The 19,748-nt window shown below is 47.4% G+C and overlaps 2 protein-coding genes across 3 annotated transcripts; both read left to right on the top strand.

The window, feature by feature from the left end:
• Positions 1–256: 256 nt before the first annotated feature.
• Positions 257–7,105, top strand: LOC309527295 (uncharacterized protein). Its single transcript, XM_082214008.1, has 4 exons — positions 257–367; positions 3,129–3,954; positions 4,170–4,242; positions 5,580–7,105. Exons 2-4 carry the CDS (start codon positions 3,184–3,186, stop codon positions 6,992–6,994), a joined length of 2,259 nt encoding a protein of 752 aa, XP_082070134.1. The 5' UTR covers positions 257–367; positions 3,129–3,183; the 3' UTR covers positions 6,995–7,105.
• Positions 7,106–7,392: 287 nt separating this feature from the next.
• LOC309527309 (uncharacterized protein) lies at positions 7,393–19,492 on the top strand. 2 transcript variants are annotated; one of them, XM_082214049.1, is made up of 6 exons: positions 7,393–9,129; positions 11,436–12,041; positions 13,805–13,931; positions 15,012–15,088; positions 16,140–16,266; positions 17,466–19,492. In XM_082214049.1, exons 1-6 carry the CDS (start codon positions 8,935–8,937, stop codon positions 18,371–18,373), a joined length of 2,040 nt encoding a protein of 679 aa, XP_082070175.1. In that variant the 5' UTR covers positions 7,393–8,934; the 3' UTR covers positions 18,374–19,492. The 2 variants fall into 2 exon arrangements, with proteins under 2 accessions (XP_082070175.1, XP_082070174.1); XM_082214048.1 differs by having other exon boundaries at positions 7,398–9,129; positions 17,463–19,492.
• The last annotated feature ends 256 nt before the right edge of the window (positions 19,493–19,748 follow it).

The following is a 19,748-nucleotide window of genomic DNA, read 5'->3' on the forward strand; positions in this document are numbered from 1 at the left end:
TGAGCTTTCGTGTGCATGCACACTTCTTCAGATACACTGAAACAGAAGTAGCCAGATCCCTCTATATAGTGAGAAGGTGGGGAGGGGTATTACTCAGAAGGGTGGTGGGAATGGGAGATTGGCAGATAGCTGGCAGATAGCTAATATTCAACCTGCTTGTGTTCAGTTCAAGCAGAAAAGGACCTTTAAGGGTTAAGGGGAGAACAGAGTTCTCCATTTCCCCCCCCCCTAGAGAGGAAGGAAATGGAAAGCAAGGGGGGGGGCCTCAATGAGAGTTGCACCTTCTCCTTCTAGGAACTGGGCTTTTGTGTTCCCTTTTTGGAGAAAATTGGAGGAGGCTTATGCCTGTGGATGCTGAGTGTTAAAGGTGCATTCATTTTTTAAAAAATGGGAATATAGGGGGCTGGTTGGACTTGGGAGAGGGGCGGCTGCAAGAGGAGGAGAGAATGAATGGCAGTGGAAGGGATCACTGTGCAGTGGCAGAACACCTGCTTGGGGTGCAGAAGTGATGCTGCCAGTCAGTGTAGACAATAGGTAAAGGTAAAGGGACCCCTGACCATTAGGTCCAGTCGCGGACGACTCTGGGGTTGCGGCGCTCATCCCGCTTTATTGGCCGAGGGAGCCGGCGTACAGCTTCTGGGTCATGTGGCCAGCATGACTAAGCCGCTTCTGGCGAACCAGAGCAGCGCACGGAAATGCCGTTTACCTTCCCGCCAGAGCAGTACCTATTTATCTACTTGCACTTTGACGTGCTTTTGAACTGCTAGGTTGGCAGGAGCAGGGACCGAGCAATGGGAGCTCACCCCGTAGTGGGGACTCGAACCGCCGACCTTCTTATCAGCAAGTCCTAGACTCTGTGGTTTAACCCACAGCACCACCCGCGTCCCTAGTGTAGACACTAGTGAGCCTATTAAAAAAGTTCTTCCTTTTGAGCCATGAGGACCAGCACCTTCCTTTAAGGGAAGGGGCCACAGCTCAAGGGTGGGGTGCCGGCTTGCATGTAGAAGGTCTCAGGTCTGCAGCATCCCAAGCAGCCTCCCCTACAAAACCCCGGAGAGTTGCCGCTGCCAGTCAGTGCCAGCAGTGCTGAGGTAGATGGGCCAAAGGTCTGTCTCAGTAGAAGGCAGCTTCTTTTGTTCAGAGGATTCTCGGAAATTAGGGGGTGACTCACAAGCAACAACATCCAATGCCCTTTTAAAATGTGTTGGGGGTGGGTTATTGGGTTGTTTTTGTTTTGATTATGTGTTTTGTGTTTTTATATTGTGATTTTATCTCATGAACCGCCCTGAGACCTGCAGGGATAGGGTGGTATACAAATTTAATGAATAACAACAACCACAAGAAACCCGTGGCAACGGGAGGGACAGCCCCATTAGATGCAAAAATGCAAAACAGTAATTTTTCTGCTATTCATAAAATGGAGAGTTGGGCAGAATCGGGTCCCTTCACAGAATCGTAGAAAGGGATCTCCAGGGTCATCTAGTCCAACCCCCAGCAGTGCAGGTTGCAGGAACGATGTAGTCCAGCCATTATATATAATATATTCTGTTTTTACAATTTAGAATACTCATTTAAACATCCTTATAATATCAATGTCTTCCCTTCTTCTCTTTCCATGGTTCATTTTGGATAGCATAAATCCCTGCATAGTTTATATAAACTAAACCATTCAGTATTCCATCCCTCAAAACTTATTTACACTGTTGCCATTCTTCTTTAGTTGGGACCTCACTCCTTTTCCATAATCCAGCCATTTTCGAACCATCACGGGTTCCCCATCTGTGACCCAAAAGACAACAAAGTGCTGCCATATATTGTACCGCGACTAAGAATAGTGATGCTGCCCCTTCAGGCTCTGATAGAAACATGTTGTTGTTTAGTCGTTTAGTTGTGTCCGACTCTTCGTGACCCCCTGGACCAGAGCACGCCAGGCACTCCTGTCTTTCACTGGCTCCCACATTTTGGTCTAACTCATGCTGGTAGCTTCGAGAACACCGTCCAACCATCTCGCCCACTGTTGTCCCCTTCTCCTTGTGCCTTTCCCAACATCAGGGTCTTTTCCAGGGAGTCTTCTCTTCTCATGAGGTGGCCAAAGTATTGGAGCCTCAGCTTCAGGATCTGTCCTTCCAGTGAGCACTCAGGGCTGATTTCCTTCAGAATGGAGAGGTTTGATCTTCTTGCAGTCCATGGGACTCTCAAGAGTCTCCTCCAGCACCATAATTCAAAAGCATCAATTCTTCGGCGATCAGCCTTCTTTATGGTCCAGCTCTCACTTCCATACATCACTACTGGGAAAACCATAGCTTTTACTATACGGACCTTTGTTGGCAAGGTGATGTCTCTGCTTTTTAAGATGTTGTCTAGGTTTGCCATCGCCTTTCTCCCAAGGAGCAGGCGTCTTTTAATTTCATGACTGCTGTCACCATCTGCAGTGATCATGGAGCCCAAGAAAGTAAAATCTCTCACTGCCTCCATTTCTTCCCCTTCTATTTGCCAGGAGGTGATGGGCCCAGTGGCCATGATCTTCGTTTTTTTGATGTTGAGCTTCAGACCATATTTTGCGCTCTCCTCTTTCACCCTCATTAAAAGGTTCTTTAATTCCTCCTCACTTTCTGCCATCAAGGTTGTGTCATCTGCATATCTGAGGTTGCTGATATTTCTTCCGGCGATCTTAATTCCGGCTTGGGATTCATCCAGCCCAGCCTTTCGCATGATGAATTCTGCATATAAGTTAAATAAGCAGGGAGACAATATACAGCCTTGCCGTACTCCTTTCCCAATTTTGAACCAATCAGTTGTTCCATATCCAGTTCTAACTGTAGCTTCTTGTCCCACATAGAGATTTCTCAGGAGAGGCGGTTATATTCAGGCAGAGGCTATCCCAAGATTTCAGGCAGGGGACGTTCCCATCCGTGCCAGGAGAGGTCAAGGATTGAACCAGTGGCTTTCTGTGTGCAAAGCAGATGTTCTGCCCATGAGCTATGGCTCTCTAGGTCATTATTAACATTGGAAGCTGCTGTCTCAGATCATTTGTCCTTTTGTCTCAGTGCTGTAGACACTGGCTGGCAGCAGCTTTCCAGAGTTTCAAGAATAATGATACACAATTTCATTCTTTCCTACATTTGCAGAACAAGACAAATGGCCTGAGTTGGGAGACAGGCACCCCCAACCCTGTGAGTGAAAATGGCTGCAGAAATCCCAGCAGCCTCTCTGGGTCTCCAGGTCCAGTGGGCAGCAGAGGCCGGTGCGGAGACAGGAATTAAAATGGAGCAGGCAGAATTGGCAAGGCTGGCACCAGAGAAGGCACCGGAAGGGACTGTCTGCCTTGGGGGCATAGAGGGACTGCATCTGAGCTTGACGGAGCCACAGCGTATCAAAGAGGAGCCGGAAGAGGAGCTGTCGTCCCGGCAATGGGAAGCCCAGTGGCAGGAATTCCTCCGGACTGTGCAGGCCCCACACTCTGGGGGAGAAGGAAGCCCACAACTCTCAGGAGATGGGGCATGGGGCGAGGTGAAGCCTTCTGGGTTCTCATTTGAGGGAGCAGCCATTCCCAGCCAGTGGGCTGGAGCAGCAGAGAACAGGACCAGTCTACCTTCCAGACCAGACGCTGCCAGCCAGGGAAACATCAGGCAAGCGAAGGAAATCAAGACGGAGGACGTCAGCAGCTCTGAGGCTCAGCGCCAGCTCTTCCGGCAGCTCTGCTACCAGGACGCCCAGGGCCCTCGCGAGGTCTACGGGCTCCTGAGGGAGCTTTGCCATCAGTGGCTGAGGCCAGAGAAGCACACCAAGGAGCAGATCCTGGACCTGGTGATCCTGGAGCAGTTCCTGGCTGTGCTGCCCTCGGAAATGGGGAGCTGGGTGAAGGAGCGAGGCTCAGAGGGCTGCGTCCAGGCCCTGGCCCTGGCAGAGGAATTCCTCCTGAGGCACCAGGAGGCGGAGAAAGCGGGAGGGCAGGTGAGAGAAGCATTTGGGGGTCCAGAGTCGACAAAGGGGTTAAAGAAGTGGCCATTTTGCTTAAGAACACGACTCCTGGATCACCCAATGAATGGTTGTGGCTCCCTGGAGATTAATGCCAGGGATAATGCAAGCTATACATGCCGAGAAGTGAACATGTTCTCTCTTGCTCTGCAGGGGCTAAATAGGAAAAATGTTTTCTCCTTCTCTTTCAGGGACTGAGGACCATTGCAGAGGGGGCTGCTTGTGTCACCGAAGAAGAAAAGCAGGAAAACAGGGTGACTTCAGGTAAAAGTTTACAGGAAAATGGGATCAAAATATCTGTGTGTCAGATAGGGCTGGGAGATATCTGGTTTTCAACATCGCAATACAACCTGGTATACCAATATATCACAATGTCTGAAAGTATTGCAGGAAGCATGGTCACTTGAGAAAAAAAATTCTCTATCTGTTTTCTCCATGCCCAGAGTGGCTAGAGAAACCCAGGCAGATGGATTATTATTATTATTATTATTATTATTATTCCATTCATAATTTGATAGACTTCTCTTGTGTCACCTTTTACTTGATTTTTTCCCCAAACTCTTGTGGGAGAAAATTTGTTTTGGGGTTCAACACAGCTCACACCAAATTCACAATTAGACTTAATGTGGTAATCCATTAGAAGGCAGAGTCCAGAGAGTCTGTGATTGCTCTCAAACTGTATAGGAAAATGCACATCACCTTGGCTGTTTCTGACGGATTGGATCCTAAAATTCCTAGGCACTTCGTCCACTGATGTCCCAGAAGCGTGTACAGTGGTACCTCGGTTTACTAACTTAATCCGTTCCAGAAGTCTGTTCTTAAACTGAAACTGTTCTTAAACCGAGGTGCGCTTTCCCTAATGAGGCCTCCTGCCACCAGAGCTCTTCCACCAATCGGATTAGACTGATTAGACTGAGGTAAAGTTCTCAAACCAAAACACTATTTCCAGTTTTGCGGAGTTTGTAAACCAAATCGTTCTTAAACCGGACTGTTCTTAAACCAAGGTACCACTGTATTTGGAATGGAGGCCTCGTGTAGTAATAATACACACAGTCAAAGGTCCATCACTAAAAGAAAAACTTTTACTAAAGACAAAAAGGCTTCATTACAACAAAAAACAACAACTGCAGAGTAAAAACTGCAAACGTGTGAGGTACAAACAAAAGTAAGAGAGAGAGAGAGAGAGAGAGAGAGAGAGAGAGAGAAGCTTGCTGAGCACACAAATTTATCTCTCCTGGCTCAGCGTGACCTTGAGATAGTCAAAACAATATTTGCAACAGAAATGAACCTTCTATGAACTAGAATCTTCCAGCATTTTCGAGTTTCTTCCCTCAAAGATTTTAGCCATGACAGTTTCATCCTCTGGCCAAGCACCTCATTGTCCCAACCTCTATAATCCATCTGCACTCCTTAGAAACACTTACTCAAACCACTTTCTTTGCAGTATGTGGAGACCCTTTCTCGGACCTTATCTGCAGTTGTCTTTCACTCTAGCCTCATAATGGGTTTAATAGGATTTCTACCTCACGCTGCAACCTTTTCTCATGGGAAGTTGCTCCTGTTCCGTTAATTGAGGCTCGTATCTCCCTCCCCTCTTGCAGGTGTTGGCGGAGAAAGTGATCAAGATGGCAAAACGCTGAAAGGGGAAACTGAGGCAAACCAGGCGTGGAGGACAAAACTTGTTGCTCCTGAAGGCGACGATGTGCATGAAGTTCAGATCAAAGAAGAATATTGCGTTGGAAGCGACAGGACTGAATTCCCTCTATGTGCAAAAAACTTAGCTAGTAGGTCACGCCTTAGAGCAGACAGGAGAATGCACGCTGGGGAGAAACCGTTTAAATGCGCCGACTGTGGGGCGAACTTCAGTAGCCAGAAAAGCTACGTTATCCACCAAAGAATCCACACAGGGGAGAAACCTTATAAATGCTCGGACTGTGGAAAGAGCTTCAGGCAAAGGATACAGCTTACCATTCATCAGAGAATACACACAAGCGAGAAACCCTTTACGTGCTCAGAGTGCGGAAGGACTTTCCGATGCAGCTCAAACCTCATTTCCCATTGGCGAATCCACACGGCGGACAAACTCTTCCGATGTTCGGCGTGCGGAAAGAGCTTCAACCGGAGCAAAAGTCTGACGTTGCATCAGAAAATCCACATGGGGGTGAAACCCTTCAAATGCTCAGAGTGCGGGAAGATCTTTAGCAGGAGCAAAAGTCTTAACTCGCATCTAAGGATCCATATGGGGGAGAAGCCATATACATGTTCGGAGTGTGGGAAAAGCTTCCATAGAAGAACTAGCCTTACTCTGCATCAGAGAAGCCACACGGGGGAGAAGCCGTACATGTGCATCCTGTGTGGAAAGAGGTTCAGCAGGAGCTCAAACCTTCGGTCTCATAAGAAAATCCACACTGAGGGGAAACCGTATAAATGTCTGCAGTGTGGAAAGAGCTACCGTCACAGCATCACCCTTGGTATTCATCAGAGAAGCCACACAGGAGAGGAACCTTATATGTGCCCAGTATGTGGGAAGAGATTCGGTCATAAGCATCACCTTACTTCACATCAGAAAATACACACAGGCGAGAAGCCATTTGCCTGTTCCCTGTGCGGAAGGAGCTTCAGCCACAACATCAGTCTTAAGAGACATCAGAGAATCCACACAGGGGAGAAGCCGTATAAGTGCTTGGAGTGCGGGAAGGACTTCAGTCGGAGCACCAATCTTAGGTCCCACCAGAGAATCCACACGGGGGAGAAACCGTACACCTGCTCCGAGTGCGGAAAGAGCTTCAGTCGGAACACCAGCCTCACTTACCATCAGAGAATCCACACGGGGGAGAAACCCTATAAATGCCTGGAGTGCGGAAAGAGCTTCAGTCGGAAAACAGGTCTTGCATCTCACCAGGAAACCCACAAAGGGAGGAACCGTATCGGTGCTCGGAGCGTGGAAAGAGTTTCGGAAAGAGTCACATGCCCTTTAACTAACGTGAAAGAAACCATGGAAGGGAAAATGGAGTGAATCCCAATGACCACAGAAAGAACTTGTGCTGGCATGCAGATCTTCCAAATGATCCTTCTCCAGAAGGTGGTGTATAAATAATTTAGACTGGATATTTTCGGACTTCTTTTTCCCCCAAATTTGTTGTTGTTGTCGTTTAGTCATGTCCGACTCTTTGTGACTCCATGGACCAGAGCACGCCAGGCACTCCTATCTTCCACTGCCTCCCGCAGTTTGGTCCAACTCATGCTGATAACTTCAAGAACACTGTCCAACCATCTCGTCCTCTGCCGTCCCCTTCTCCTTGTGCCCTCCATCTTTCCCAACATCAGGGTCTTTCCCAGGGAGTCTCCTCTTCTCATGAGGTGGCCAAAGTCTTGGAGCCTCAGCTTCAGGATCTGTCCTTCCAGTGAGCACTCGGGGCTGATTTCCTTAAGAATGGAGAGGTCTGATCTTCTTGCAGTCCATGGGACTCTCAAGAGTCTCCTCCAGCACCATAATTCAAAAGCATCCATTCTTTGGCGGTCAGCCTTCTTTATGGTCCAGCTCTCACTTCCATACATCACTACTGGTTTTCAAATTTAGAAAAATGCAAAAAAAAGAAGAAGCTTACAGTGCAAAACATGCCATAGTACGTTGTATAAATAAGTAATACACAATTAACTGGCTCAGGCCTAAAAATACAAAGGAAAAATGCAGAAGAGAGAAAGGGAAGAGTGTGTTTGTGTCTTTGTGTGTTTTGCCTCGCACGGGTATTTCCTTGAACTCTGTGGACGCCTCTCGCTTGTCTGGAGGAAGGATGGAGGTTTGGGTATGTGATCACCAGAGCCTTCACAGCAGACCTCATGATCAAGGTTTCCCAAACTTGGGTCTTCCGCTGTTTTCGGACTACAGTTCCTATCATCCCTGACCACTGGTCCTGCTAGCTAGGGATGATTGGAGTTGTAGTCCAAAAACAGCTGGAGACCCAAGTTTGGGAAATACTGGGCCAGATGGTATGCGGAGAGGGGTCCCCCTCAGGTAACTGGCAGACAGGTACTATTGCTATTTCCATTATAAAAGCCTTTATTTTCCATTATAAAGCCTTTATTTTGTAGCATAAAGTTTATACACCGCTTGATTATGTTTTAAAAAACACACCTCAAAGCGGTTTACAAAGAGAACGAAAGAGTGAAATAATCAGCAAAAAAAAAACCCCTCTTAAAACATTCAAAAGATAAAATCAACAATAAGCTAAAAACGGATGCAGCGGCACTCTACATATCTGGGTTTAATAAAAATAAATGTTTTTAGCAGGTGCTGAAAGAGCACAGTGAAGGCACCTGCTTGATGTCCCTAGGCAGGGAGTTCCTAAGTGAAGGACCTGCCGCACTAAAAGATTGATTTCATACCAATGGAGAATGGGGATTATGTGGCAGCTGTCAGTTCCGCAGACAGAAGTGGTCGAGTGGGCAAATACATTTTATTTTCTTCTGTAAAATTCAATCTTTATTATTTTTTAAAAATATACATTTATACAACACTCTGTTTTTGTTTGTAACAAAAAAAAGAAAATGATGGCAACTGAAGCAAAGGTACTTTGTATACCTCACAATACACATGACACTACAATTTATGAAAAAAGAAAATAAAAGAAAGAAGAAAAAGTAGTTGAGGTTTTAAAAAAGACTTCCAAACATTCTCATTGCACGTTATCTGTTAAATACACTTTCACCGCAGTCTACGGCTGCATGCGCTCCATATACATGAAAAGCACGTGGCTTCCCGCAGCAGGAACTATAGTTCCCCCCCCCTTATGGTGCTACAGTTCCCGGCACCCTTAAACTACGGCCCCCAGGATTCTTATTTTGGGGGCGGGGGGGGTTTAGTCGTGCTTTAAAAGCACGGCGCGCTTGCAAGCTAGGGTTAAAGCAAAAGAGTCCCGCTTCCTAGAGAGGCGGCTGGAAAGAAGGAAGGGATTTATGAATGGGAAGAGTCGCATCCTGCCCCTCCCCCGCGACTGGGGCAGTCGGAGGCGGCCTTTGATCTCCCTCCCCCCACGCGCGTCAGCCTTCCTCTCCCTCTCTTCCTTCCCTCCCCCCTTTCCAAACAAGGGATCTGGTGAGTGCAAACCCCTCGGGGTGAACTGGGGTCCCCGGGGCTGTTGTGGAAGGAGGGTGAGTGGGGAAACTGAGGCAGGGGAGGGCCGGGGAGGTCGGAAGGGGCCTCGCGGAGGGACCCCAGCCGGAGCTTCAAGGCGGAAGGCAAGGAGGCAGCCTCAGAGTCAGGCAGGCTTCAAAAGAGGATACGTGGAACTGCTTGGACTTGGAAAGGGACCCCGGGGTCATCTAGACCAACCCCCTGCCATGCAAGGAATCGCCGGGTGGGCTCGAACCACCAGCCTTCTAGTCAGCTAGCTTCCCTTTCCTCTGTCGGAGGCAGCAAAATTGATGATTTGCATTGACTGGTCCATATCCAACATTATTGTTGTTCACTGACAGACTTTCATCTATAATAAAAGTACATATTAGCCTCTCTGTGTTCAATTCATAGAGTTATTTCTACAGGCCATTTACATTCCGTGTGGGACGCTGCTATCATAGGCAATGTGCAACATTATTATCGCTTTTTTAATTAAATTTCTATACTGCCCTTCATCCAAAGATCTTGGGGCTGCAAAGAAGAGGCGAGAGGCAGAGAGTCGCCTTCTTTGAGAATAGTCTTGGGCTGGGGTATAGTTTAGGGGTTTTCATACCTTTATTTTAGATCTGGTTACGTAGGAATTGTTCAATCTGATTTTGTATTTTTGAGTGTTTCGTTTATTGTTTATGATTGCTTTTGTTGCGCTGCAATTGTGCATTTTTCCCATGTTGTATGGTCTGAACTGATACCATGGCTCATTCCGTGGAGCAAGAGACTCTGAATCCGAGGTTCGTGGGTTCAAGCCCCACATTGGGTGGAACTGAACCCGGGATAATAATAATAATAATAAATTTTATTTATATCCCGCCCTCCCCAGCTGAGCCGGGCTCAGGGCGGCTAACAACAATCAAATAAACAATCAAATAATCATACATTCTAAAAATATTTCATTATAAAATTAGTTAAAATCAAATTGATGGCAACCGATTAAGCAAAATTTTGTGCAGGTTGCCAGAGGAGGGAGTCAGGCTGCGCCCTGACCAAAGGCCTGGCGGAACAACTCTGTCTTGCAGGCCCTGCGGAAAGATGTCAGGTCCCGCAGGGCCCTAGTCTCTTGTGACAGAGCATTCCACCAGGTTGGAGCCGCAGCCGAGAAGGCCCTGGCTCTAGTTGAGGCCAGCCTAACCTCTCTGAGGCCTGAGACCTTGAGGATGTTATTATTTGCAGACCATAGGTTTCTCTGTGGGGCATACCAGGAGAGGCGGTCCCGTAGGTACGAGGGTCCTAGGCCGTATAGGGCTTTAAAGGTTAAAACCAGCACCTTAAACCTGATCCTGTACTCCACCGGGAGCCAGTGCAGCTGGTACAGCACCGGATGAATGTGGTCTCGCAGCGAAGACCCCGTAAGGAGTCTTGCCGCGGCATTCTGCACCCGCTGGAGTTTCTGGGTCAGTCTCAAGGGCAGCCCCACGTAGAGCGAGTTACAATAATCCAGTCTGGAGGTGACCGTCGCATGGATCACAGTGGCTAGGTCAGGGCGAGAGAGATAAGGGGCCAACTGCTTAGCTTGGCGGAGATGGAAAAATGCCGCCTTTGTTACAGCTGTAATCTGCGCCTCCATAGAGAGGGAGGTATCGAAGATTACACCCAAACTCTTAACGGACAGTGCTGGCACTAATTGCACCCCCGCAAGAGATGGGAGTTGCCCCCTCGATCCCATATCGTCCCGCCCCAGCCAGAGGACCTCTGTCTTCAAAGGATTTAACTTCAACCGGCTCCCACGTAACCATCCAGCCACAGCTTCCAGACATCTGGTCCGTGTGTCTGGGGCCGAGTTAGGATGGCCATCCATCAACAGATAGAGTTGGGTGTCATCAGCATACTGATGGCAACCCAGCCCAAAACTCCGGACAAGCTGGGCGAGGGGGCGCATAAAGATGTTGAAAAGCATCGGGGAGAGAATCGCACCCTGAGGCACTCCACACACCAAGGAGTGGCGCGATGACAATTCCCCCCCAAGCGCCACCCTCTGTCCCCGATCAGAGAGAAACGAGCGCAGCCATTGAAGGACTGTGCCCTGGATCCCCACGTCGGCAAGGCGGTGGTCCAGAAGTTCGTGATCGACCATGTCAAAGGCTGCTGACAGATCTAGAAGAATCAGCAGCCCCGACCCGCCTCGATCCAGCTGCCTGCGGATCTTCTGCATGCAGGACAACTGCTTTACCCCTGAGCTATGGCCCTTCCTGGATTTTGTAGCTTTTATTCTGTGCCGGATGAATTCCCTCGCTCCCACATCCTCATTCCCAGCCTCTAATTTCCCTCTTGCTTGCCTTGTTTACAGGAGGAAACCTTCATCCTTAACCAGGTGGATTTCCCGTTTTTCCTGCAAAGTACCTTCTCCGCTTGGCGACATGTGCAATTGACCTGTTTCCTATGCTGGATTTGCCTCCACCCTAAATCCCAGGCCGTCAGAAGATTCGTCAGCAAGGGAAGGAGCCGCTCCCGACCTCTTGGGAGCCACAGATCGAAGATGGGAGAGCGGGAGCTGGCGGGGTCCCTAGCAAGACAGGACCCTTGCGTCACCCAGACTAGGAGCAGTGGGGGATTCTGGGAAAGAACTGCACAGGAGATCCCAGGAGAGGAGGTCGCCCTCAGCTCAGATGCTCAGCGCCAGCGTTTCAGGCAATCCCGTTACCGAGACCCCGAGGGACCCAGAGAGGTTTGCAGCCAACTCCACCATCTTTGCCGTCGGTGGCTGGAGCCAGAGAGACACACCAAGGCTGAGATCCTAGATTTAGTAATCCTGGAGCAGTTCCTGGCTGTCCTCCCCCCGGAGATGGAGAACTGGGTCAGGGAATGTGGAGCGGAGACCAGTTCCCAGGCGGTGGCCCTGGCAGAAGGTTTCCTCCTGAGTCAGGCAGAGGAGAAGGAGCAGGAAGAGCAGCAGGTGAGAGATTCATCCAAGTAGAAGCTGATTTGCATGCAGTGTAAGACTATCAGTCTGTACTGGCTTGTGGTTTTGTTCTGCCTGCCAGAGGCAGTAGATGTCTGTGAATTGCAGTTTCTGGGACTTACAAGTGGGGAAATTCCTGCTGTTGTGCTCAGGTCCTGTTTGTGGATGTTCCAGAAGAGGGATCTGTTTGCCCACCGTGAGAACAGGAGGCTGGACTGAATGGGCCACTGAATTCCGCCAACAGGGCTCTTCTTAACCTCCTTGTTTTTGCCCCTAAGCAGAATATTTTTAGGACTCGCCTTATTTTTGAGATTGCAAGTTGTTTTAAACTGTTTTTTAATATTGTGTTTTAATGTTGCAAGCTGCCCTTGTGCCTTAGTGTGAGAGCGGGTAATAAATCCAATAATAAAAAATCTAATAATAATATTAATAGTAGTAGTAGTAGTAGTAAAGTTAAAATAGATTCAGGTAGGTAGCCGTGTTGGTCTGATGCAGTCTATACACACACACACACACACACACACACACACACACACCTTAGAGACCAACTAAGTTTGTTCTGGGTATAAGCTTTCGTGTGCATGCACACTTCTTCAGATGCATGCACACGAAAGCTTATACCAAGAACAAACTTAGTTGGTCTCTAAGGTGCTACTGGACAATTTTTTTGTATATTTCAATGTTAAACAATAGTAATGGTAAGTAATAACTCTAGCGAGCTCTGCTTGTGTGGGATGGTATCCTAAGAATCTCCACTAGTGGCTCAACTTCTCTGGAAATCACCCAAGAAAGGGATGGTTTATGTTACTTCATTTGTGTTTTTCAAATTTATATCAGTCACTCTTCCCATGGAACTCTGGGAGGTATAGTTCTGTGAGAGGAACATGCCTTTGGAACACACAGCACCCTGAACCAACTACAGTTCCCGATATTCTTTGTGGGTGGAAACCCATGGCTCTTCAAAGTGGTGCGATAACTGCTTTAAATGCACAGGGCCGATGGGGCCTTTGTAAGGCAAGGCACGTTGTAATTGGTTTTTAGAATGTTTTGACCATTTTACAATGTTTAGGGGTTAAAAATATATTTTTATTAATAAGCAAAATAAGCCAAAGGTAAAGAGCATGCAGAAATACCAAAGTATTACAGCAGGTTGGAAGCAGCAGAAGGTGGACATTATAATTGAACTTGTTCCAAAACATCACAAAAATTACCCATGTTTTGGGTGTTGTTTTTTAAAAAAAATAAATTGTGTATCTGTTTGTCTCCTTGGGGGAAGAAGAGGGATGCAATAAATAAATAAATAAATTCAGTAAAGAGATTATGATTATTTCTATCTCATCCTTCCTCTCACAAGAGCCCAGCGCAATGAATGCTTTTTGTGAGGGGTGGGGAGGGAAATGCAGCTTTTAAAAAGTTAAAACAAAACCACAGTAGAAAATACAATGTTTAGGTGGAATGTGTCCCTCAGCTCGGGGCATGATTCCTGCTTGTCTGTATGGAGACACGAATGTATGGAGACATGAATATTAATTTAAATGTATGTGTAGAAACTCGCTTCCTTCACAAAAACAACATTTGCATTTCCCACTCCACTCACTATGCGGCCCTCAGAATGTTGCCCAGATGGGAATTCGGCCCTCACGCTGGAAAAGCCTCCTTTCATCTGCTCAGAACTCAGAACCTTGCCTTTTGCTTGCATCCTTTTTAAAAATTATTTTTCTCCTCTCCCTCACCTGGGTCCCTTACATCGCTTCCAGCCCCAGACGCTGCCAGCAGAATCGGTCCCCGCTTCCTCCGAAGCCGAGATGCCTCCATCGGACTCCAGGCGGAGTCGGCCCTCCTGGGGGAGCGCGCAGGAGGGCGAAGGAAACGCCAGCTCCCCGGGTAAGAATGGGCAGAGAACATTTCAGCTTCTGCCGGGTGTGCGTAGGAATATAATAACAGTACAGTGGTACCTCGGGTTACAGACGCTTCAGGTTACAGACTCCGCTAACCCAAAAATAGTAAGAACTTTGCTTTAGGATGAGAACAGAAATCATGCAGCAGTGGCGCGACAGCAGCGGGAGGGCCCATTAGCTAAAATGGGTGCTTCAGGTTAAGAACAGTTTCAGGTTAAGAACAGACCTGCAGAATGAATTAAGTACTTAGCCCGAGGTAAGTACTTAGCCCGAGGTTTCTATGGAAGCCGCCCAGAGTGGCTGGGGAAACCCAGCCAGATGGGCGGGGTACAAATAATAAATTATTATTATTATTATTATTATTATTATTATTATTATTATTATTATTATTATTATACCACTGTATAAGCTGCCTTATCCTGATTCAGATCATTGGGTCTATCTTAGATTAGTGTGTCCAACGCTGATTGGCATATTTGAATCCTGGTGTCTCCCAGAGTCCTAGCTTGAGACTCTAACCACTGCAACACACTGCTGTGCGTGCTCTCTCTCTCTCTCACTCTCTCTCTCTCGCCTGAAACACTAAAAAAGATGTTCCTAAAGCAATGCAATGCTTCCCACCATTGTTGTTGTTGTTGTTTAGTCATTTAGTCGTGTCCGACTCTTTGTGACCCCATGGACCGGAGCACGCCAGGCACTCCTGTCTTCCACCGCCTCCCGCAGTTTGGTCAAACTCATGCTAGTTGCTTCGAGAACACTGTCCCACCATCTCGTCCTCTGTCATCCCCTTCTCCTTGTGCCCTCCATCTTTCCCAACATCAGGGTCTTTTCCAGGGAGTCTTCTCTTCTCATGAGGTGGCCAAAGTCTTGGAGCCTCAGCTTCACGATCTGTCCTTCCAGTGAGCACTCAGGGCTGATTTCCTTCAGAATGGAGAGGTTGGATCTTCTTGCAGTCCATGGGACTCTCAAGAGTCTCCTCCAGCACCAGAACTCAAAAGCATCCATTCTTCGGCGGTCAGCCTTCTTTGTGGTCCAGCTCTCACTTCCATACATTGTGTCATTTCAGGTGGAGGCATGCCAGCGGCCACGCAGACTGAGCCTTCTCCTCTTGCTGGTAGAGGGGCACCTGTGGCACCTGACCAGGTAGGTAGAAGTTTGGGGACAGGCTGGGTGCCTCTGTCCCTGGGGTTCTTGTCAAAGGACAAAAGACACATGGCGAGAGGCTGTGTGACACCCTTTGAGGGGCAAAGCTGACCTGCTCAGCGTCGCCCTTCCTGCCTGGGATCCTTAGAAGGAAGAGCAGACTGAACACAACACCTCTTAACTGCTGCCAGAATTATTATTGGTCAAAATTGGTGGTGGGGGGCGATGAGAACAACACCCTCAAGAGAAAATCCGGGGCATCATATGCCTGGTTACCAATATGGTGGAAAAACAGACCTGATGATTTCATTTCCAGTCTTGTAGACCGTTCCAGAGCATTTCAGAGTGATGAGTTGAAATGCCAAAAAACGAAACAAAACAACAATAAAGCCATTCCAACGTAGCACGGACAGCGAGCCCCTTCTGAAGTTGTCACAGGGTGACTGACGTGATTTTATATCTCCTCTCAGACACAGATAAGCATGTGACCTGGCGTGTAGCACTCTTTGCAACTGCTGCTAGGAAAATTAGAGCAAATTATTTAGCCGAGGTAGCCACCAACTGTAAAGGAGATGCATTTATTTGACCCTATCTACAACAAGCTATATTCTTTCTTTATCACCGAACTCTGAATATAATTGCACATTGTATTAGTTAACATTATTTTTTAATATATTAGTAGCCATGAGATTTTAGCTTATAAATTTTATTGTTTAATGTCTTAATTTGTATAAGGTACTTTTATAGCTCTGTTTAGAGTAGGTAATGTCTTGATAATATAAATGTTTTAAGTTTTTTGTACCAATTCAGTATATTTTCTTTTAATTGTTGAATGATTCTGTTTACATTGCGGCAGCCTTTAGCCATGTGCAATAAAACTGACTGACTGACTGACTGGTGCCAAGCCCCGCCCACCAGCCAAACTGGCCTGTGGTTGGTGAGAGATGCCAGGGTGTGGCTTACAATAATTGATTATAATTGTTTGTTTAATGATGAGAATCCATTCTGTAGTCTGCAAGGAGAAACTATTTTCTTCTTCTTCCCCTTCCAGGTTCCGGTGACGTTTGAGGAGGTGGCTGTGGATTTCACGGAGGAGGAATGGGCCTTGTTGGATCCGGGCCAAAGAGCCCTGCAATGGGAAGTCATGGTGGAGAATTATGGGATTCTGGCTTCCCTGGGTAAGGCTTATTGATTTAACAAAACCTATATACTGCTTGGTTGCATTTTTTGTTTTTTAAAGAAGCAAACTTCTAAGCACACAAAAATGATAAAACATTAAAATCATCAAGAAAAGCAACTAAAAGCAGCTATTTAAAACATTCAAAAGATGATTAAGAGGTCATTAAGATGATTAAGAGGTAAAACACATGCCTAAACAAAAATGCGCTAAGCTGTCACTTGGCAAGGAGTTCCAAAGTGCTGCCACATTAACAGATAGATTTCTTACATTGTTTTGAGAACCATGTTTCTTCTCAGTACAGTGGCACCTCAGGTTACAGACGCTTCAAGTTACAGACTTCGCTAACCCAGAAATAGTACCTCGGGTTAAGAACTTTACCTCAGGATGAGAACAGAAATCGCGTGGCGGCAGTGGGAGGCCCCATTAGCTAGAGTGGTACCTCGGGTTAAGAACAGTTTCAGGTTAAGAACGGACCTCCAGAACGAATTAAGTTCTTAACCAGAGGTACAACTGTGTGTAAACAGAGTCCTTATCTAGAGTTCCTGCACAGGAGTCACCGTAAACAGCATCAGAGGCCTGTCACTCTGCATTTTTAGTTAATGGCAATCAGCAAAATTAGTTTAATATTGGCCAGATCTACCTTCCATTCTGACGTGAGCAGCAGCAGACGTTCCCTCATTTAGAGGCTCCGTTTTCTCCTTGCGATCTTACTAGGACCCTCGTACCTACAGGACCGCCTCTCCCAGTATGCCCCGCGGAGGACCTTAAGGTCCATAAATAGCAACACCCTAGTGGTCCCGGGCCCTAAGGAAGTTAGATTAGCTTCAACCAGAGCCAGGGCCTTTTCAACACTGGCTCCCGCCTGGTGGAACGCTCTGTCTCATGAGACCAGGGCCCTGCAGGATCTGATTTCTTTCCGCAGGGCCTGTAAGACAGAGTTGTTCCGCCTGGCCTTTGGCTTGGAGCCAATTTGATTCCCTCCCCTTTCTTTTTTCTTTTCCTTTCTCCTCCTGCGATGAGGCTACATTTTAATATTTTAATGTTTCAATATTTTAATGTTGTATTTTAATCTTGTTTTTAAGTTGTTTTTATTATTGCTTGTTAGTCGCCCTGAGCCTGGCCTTGGCTGGGGAGGGCGGGGTATAAATAAAAATTATTATTATTATTATTATTAGTTTTCTCTCCTTCCTTCAGCAGGAGATGGGTGGAAGAATGGGAATGAAGTAACACCGTGCGCGGTCTCCTTGGAAAAAGCCAGACGTTCAGAGTGGGAAGAGCAGAAAAGGGAAACTGAGAAGAGGGAAAATCCCTTCCTTGCTTCCAGCGTCTGCAAAATCGCAATGCGCGAAAAGACGGACACCGAAAAGAAGCGGATCGTGTGTGCCGTGTGCGGGAAAAGCTTCAGCCGCAAATCGCACCTTAACGAACACCAGAGAATCCACACTGGGGAGAAACCCTACAAGTGCGCCGAGTGCGGCAAGAGCTTTCGCCGGAGCACAGACCTCTCTTCTCATCAGAGAACCCACACGGAAGAGCAGCGGTTCAAATGCTCCGAGTGCGGGAAGAGTTTCCGGGGGAGCTCGGACCTCCGGTCTCACAAGCGGATCCACACCGGGGAGAAACCGTACGCCTGCTCTCTGTGCGGGAAGAGCTTCAGCCACAGCATCAGCCTCAACTCTCATCAGAGAATCCACACAGGAGAGCAGCCGTTCAAGTGCTCCGTTTGCGGGAAAAGCTTCACGCGCAACACGGGCCTGACTCTGCACCACAGAATCCATACCGGGGAGAAGCCGTACACTTGCTCCTTGTGCGGTAAGAGCTTCAGCCACAGCAAGAGCCACGCCATCCACCTCAAAGTGCACGCAGGGGAGAAACCCTACACGTGCTCGGAGTGTGGGAAAAGCTTCATCGGGAGTTCGTATCTTAAGTCACATCAGAGAATCCACACAGGAGAGAAGCCCTATACGTGCCCTGTATGTGGGAAAAGCTTCAGGTGGAGTACAAACTTTAATGAACATAAAAGAATCCACAGGGGGGAGAATGTGGTGAATCCTAGGAATCCCTGGATTGGAGAAAGTCCCCCGGTAAGGCACAGATCTTCATAATGGAGGATTCACTCTAAGGCAGAGCTTTCCAAACTTTTCAAGTTGGGGACACACTTTTGAGACATGCATCATTTTGCAACACTGCAGCCGACACACTTAGCATAACACAACACACAGTTCGGAAAGCTCTGCTTTGAGGAGCAAGGAAGGCTGTAGACCAGGGGTCAGCAAACGTTTTCGGCAGGGGGCCGGTCCACTGTCCCTCAGACCATGTGGGGGGGCAGACTATATTTTGGGGGGGGGAGGGGAATGAATGAATTCCTATGCCCTACAAATAACCCAGAGATGCATTATCAATAAAAGCACACATTCTTCTTGTGTAAAAACACCAGGCAGGCCCCACAAATAACCCAGAGAATCCTAAGCTCAAAATGTAACGGAGACAAACCATATCACGAGAGAGAACCAGTGAGTGAGAAGGAAACTGTGGTGGAAGGCAACATTGGGAGCGGCCGCTGGGACCATATAACACCGGTCCTAAAATATCTACATTGGCTCCTAGTACATTTCTGAGCACAATTCAAAGTTGGTGCTGACCTTTAAAGCCCTAAACGGCCTTGGCCCAGTTTACCTGAAGGAGCATCTCCACCCCCATCGTTCAGCCCGGACACTGAGGTCCAGCTCCGAGGGCCTTCTGGCGGTTCCCTCCCTGCGGGAAGAGAGGTTACAGGGAACCAGGCAGAGGGCCTTCTCGGTAGTGGCGCCCGCCCTGTGGAACGCCCTCCTGACAGATTTCAAGGAAATTAATAACTATCTGACTTTTAGAAGACATCTGAAGGCAGTCCTGTATCGGGAAGATTTCAATATCTGATGTTTTGCTGTGACAACCCAGGATTTACAGAATGTTGACAGCACATTCTTTGTAAAGAAACCATAATTTGAGCAGTCTGTACAATCTGTCAACTGAGAGAGAAGTAACCCTGGGCTGTCTGAAGGCAGATGCCGGTGTATATTTTTATTTATTTATTTTGCTGGACTTTCTGACTCTCGGTTCCTGGTGCGCTTCATTTTAACTCTCCACCCCGAGAGTTATCGGTCCCATGCCTGATAGCATCGTCTCGCTTGTGGCGTTCCATTGTCTGTGTGTTGTGTTAATAAAGATTTCCCCTCTAACTTGGATTGCAGCCTGTGTGTCTGTTTCGCAGGCATTTGAAAATATTAGCGCTGCGATAGATTTTATTGCGGCTTTCTTTTTTTAAAAAAAGAAACACCACATTTTTATTGCATTTTCATTATACAGAAATGTAAACTGAATAGACGTAAGAGAATACAAGCGTAAAAGCAGCAGAAGGGAAGGCAATATTAAATCTCTAAATTTCCAACTAAGCGTTAGGAAGAACTGCGCCCAACGGTTAGAGCTGTTGACAGTGGAACT

The sequence above is a fragment of the Podarcis vaucheri genome, assembly GCF_965113315.1.
Source record: "Podarcis vaucheri genome assembly, chromosome: 2".
Lineage (NCBI taxonomy): Eukaryota > Metazoa > Chordata > Lepidosauria > Squamata > Lacertidae > Podarcis > Podarcis vaucheri.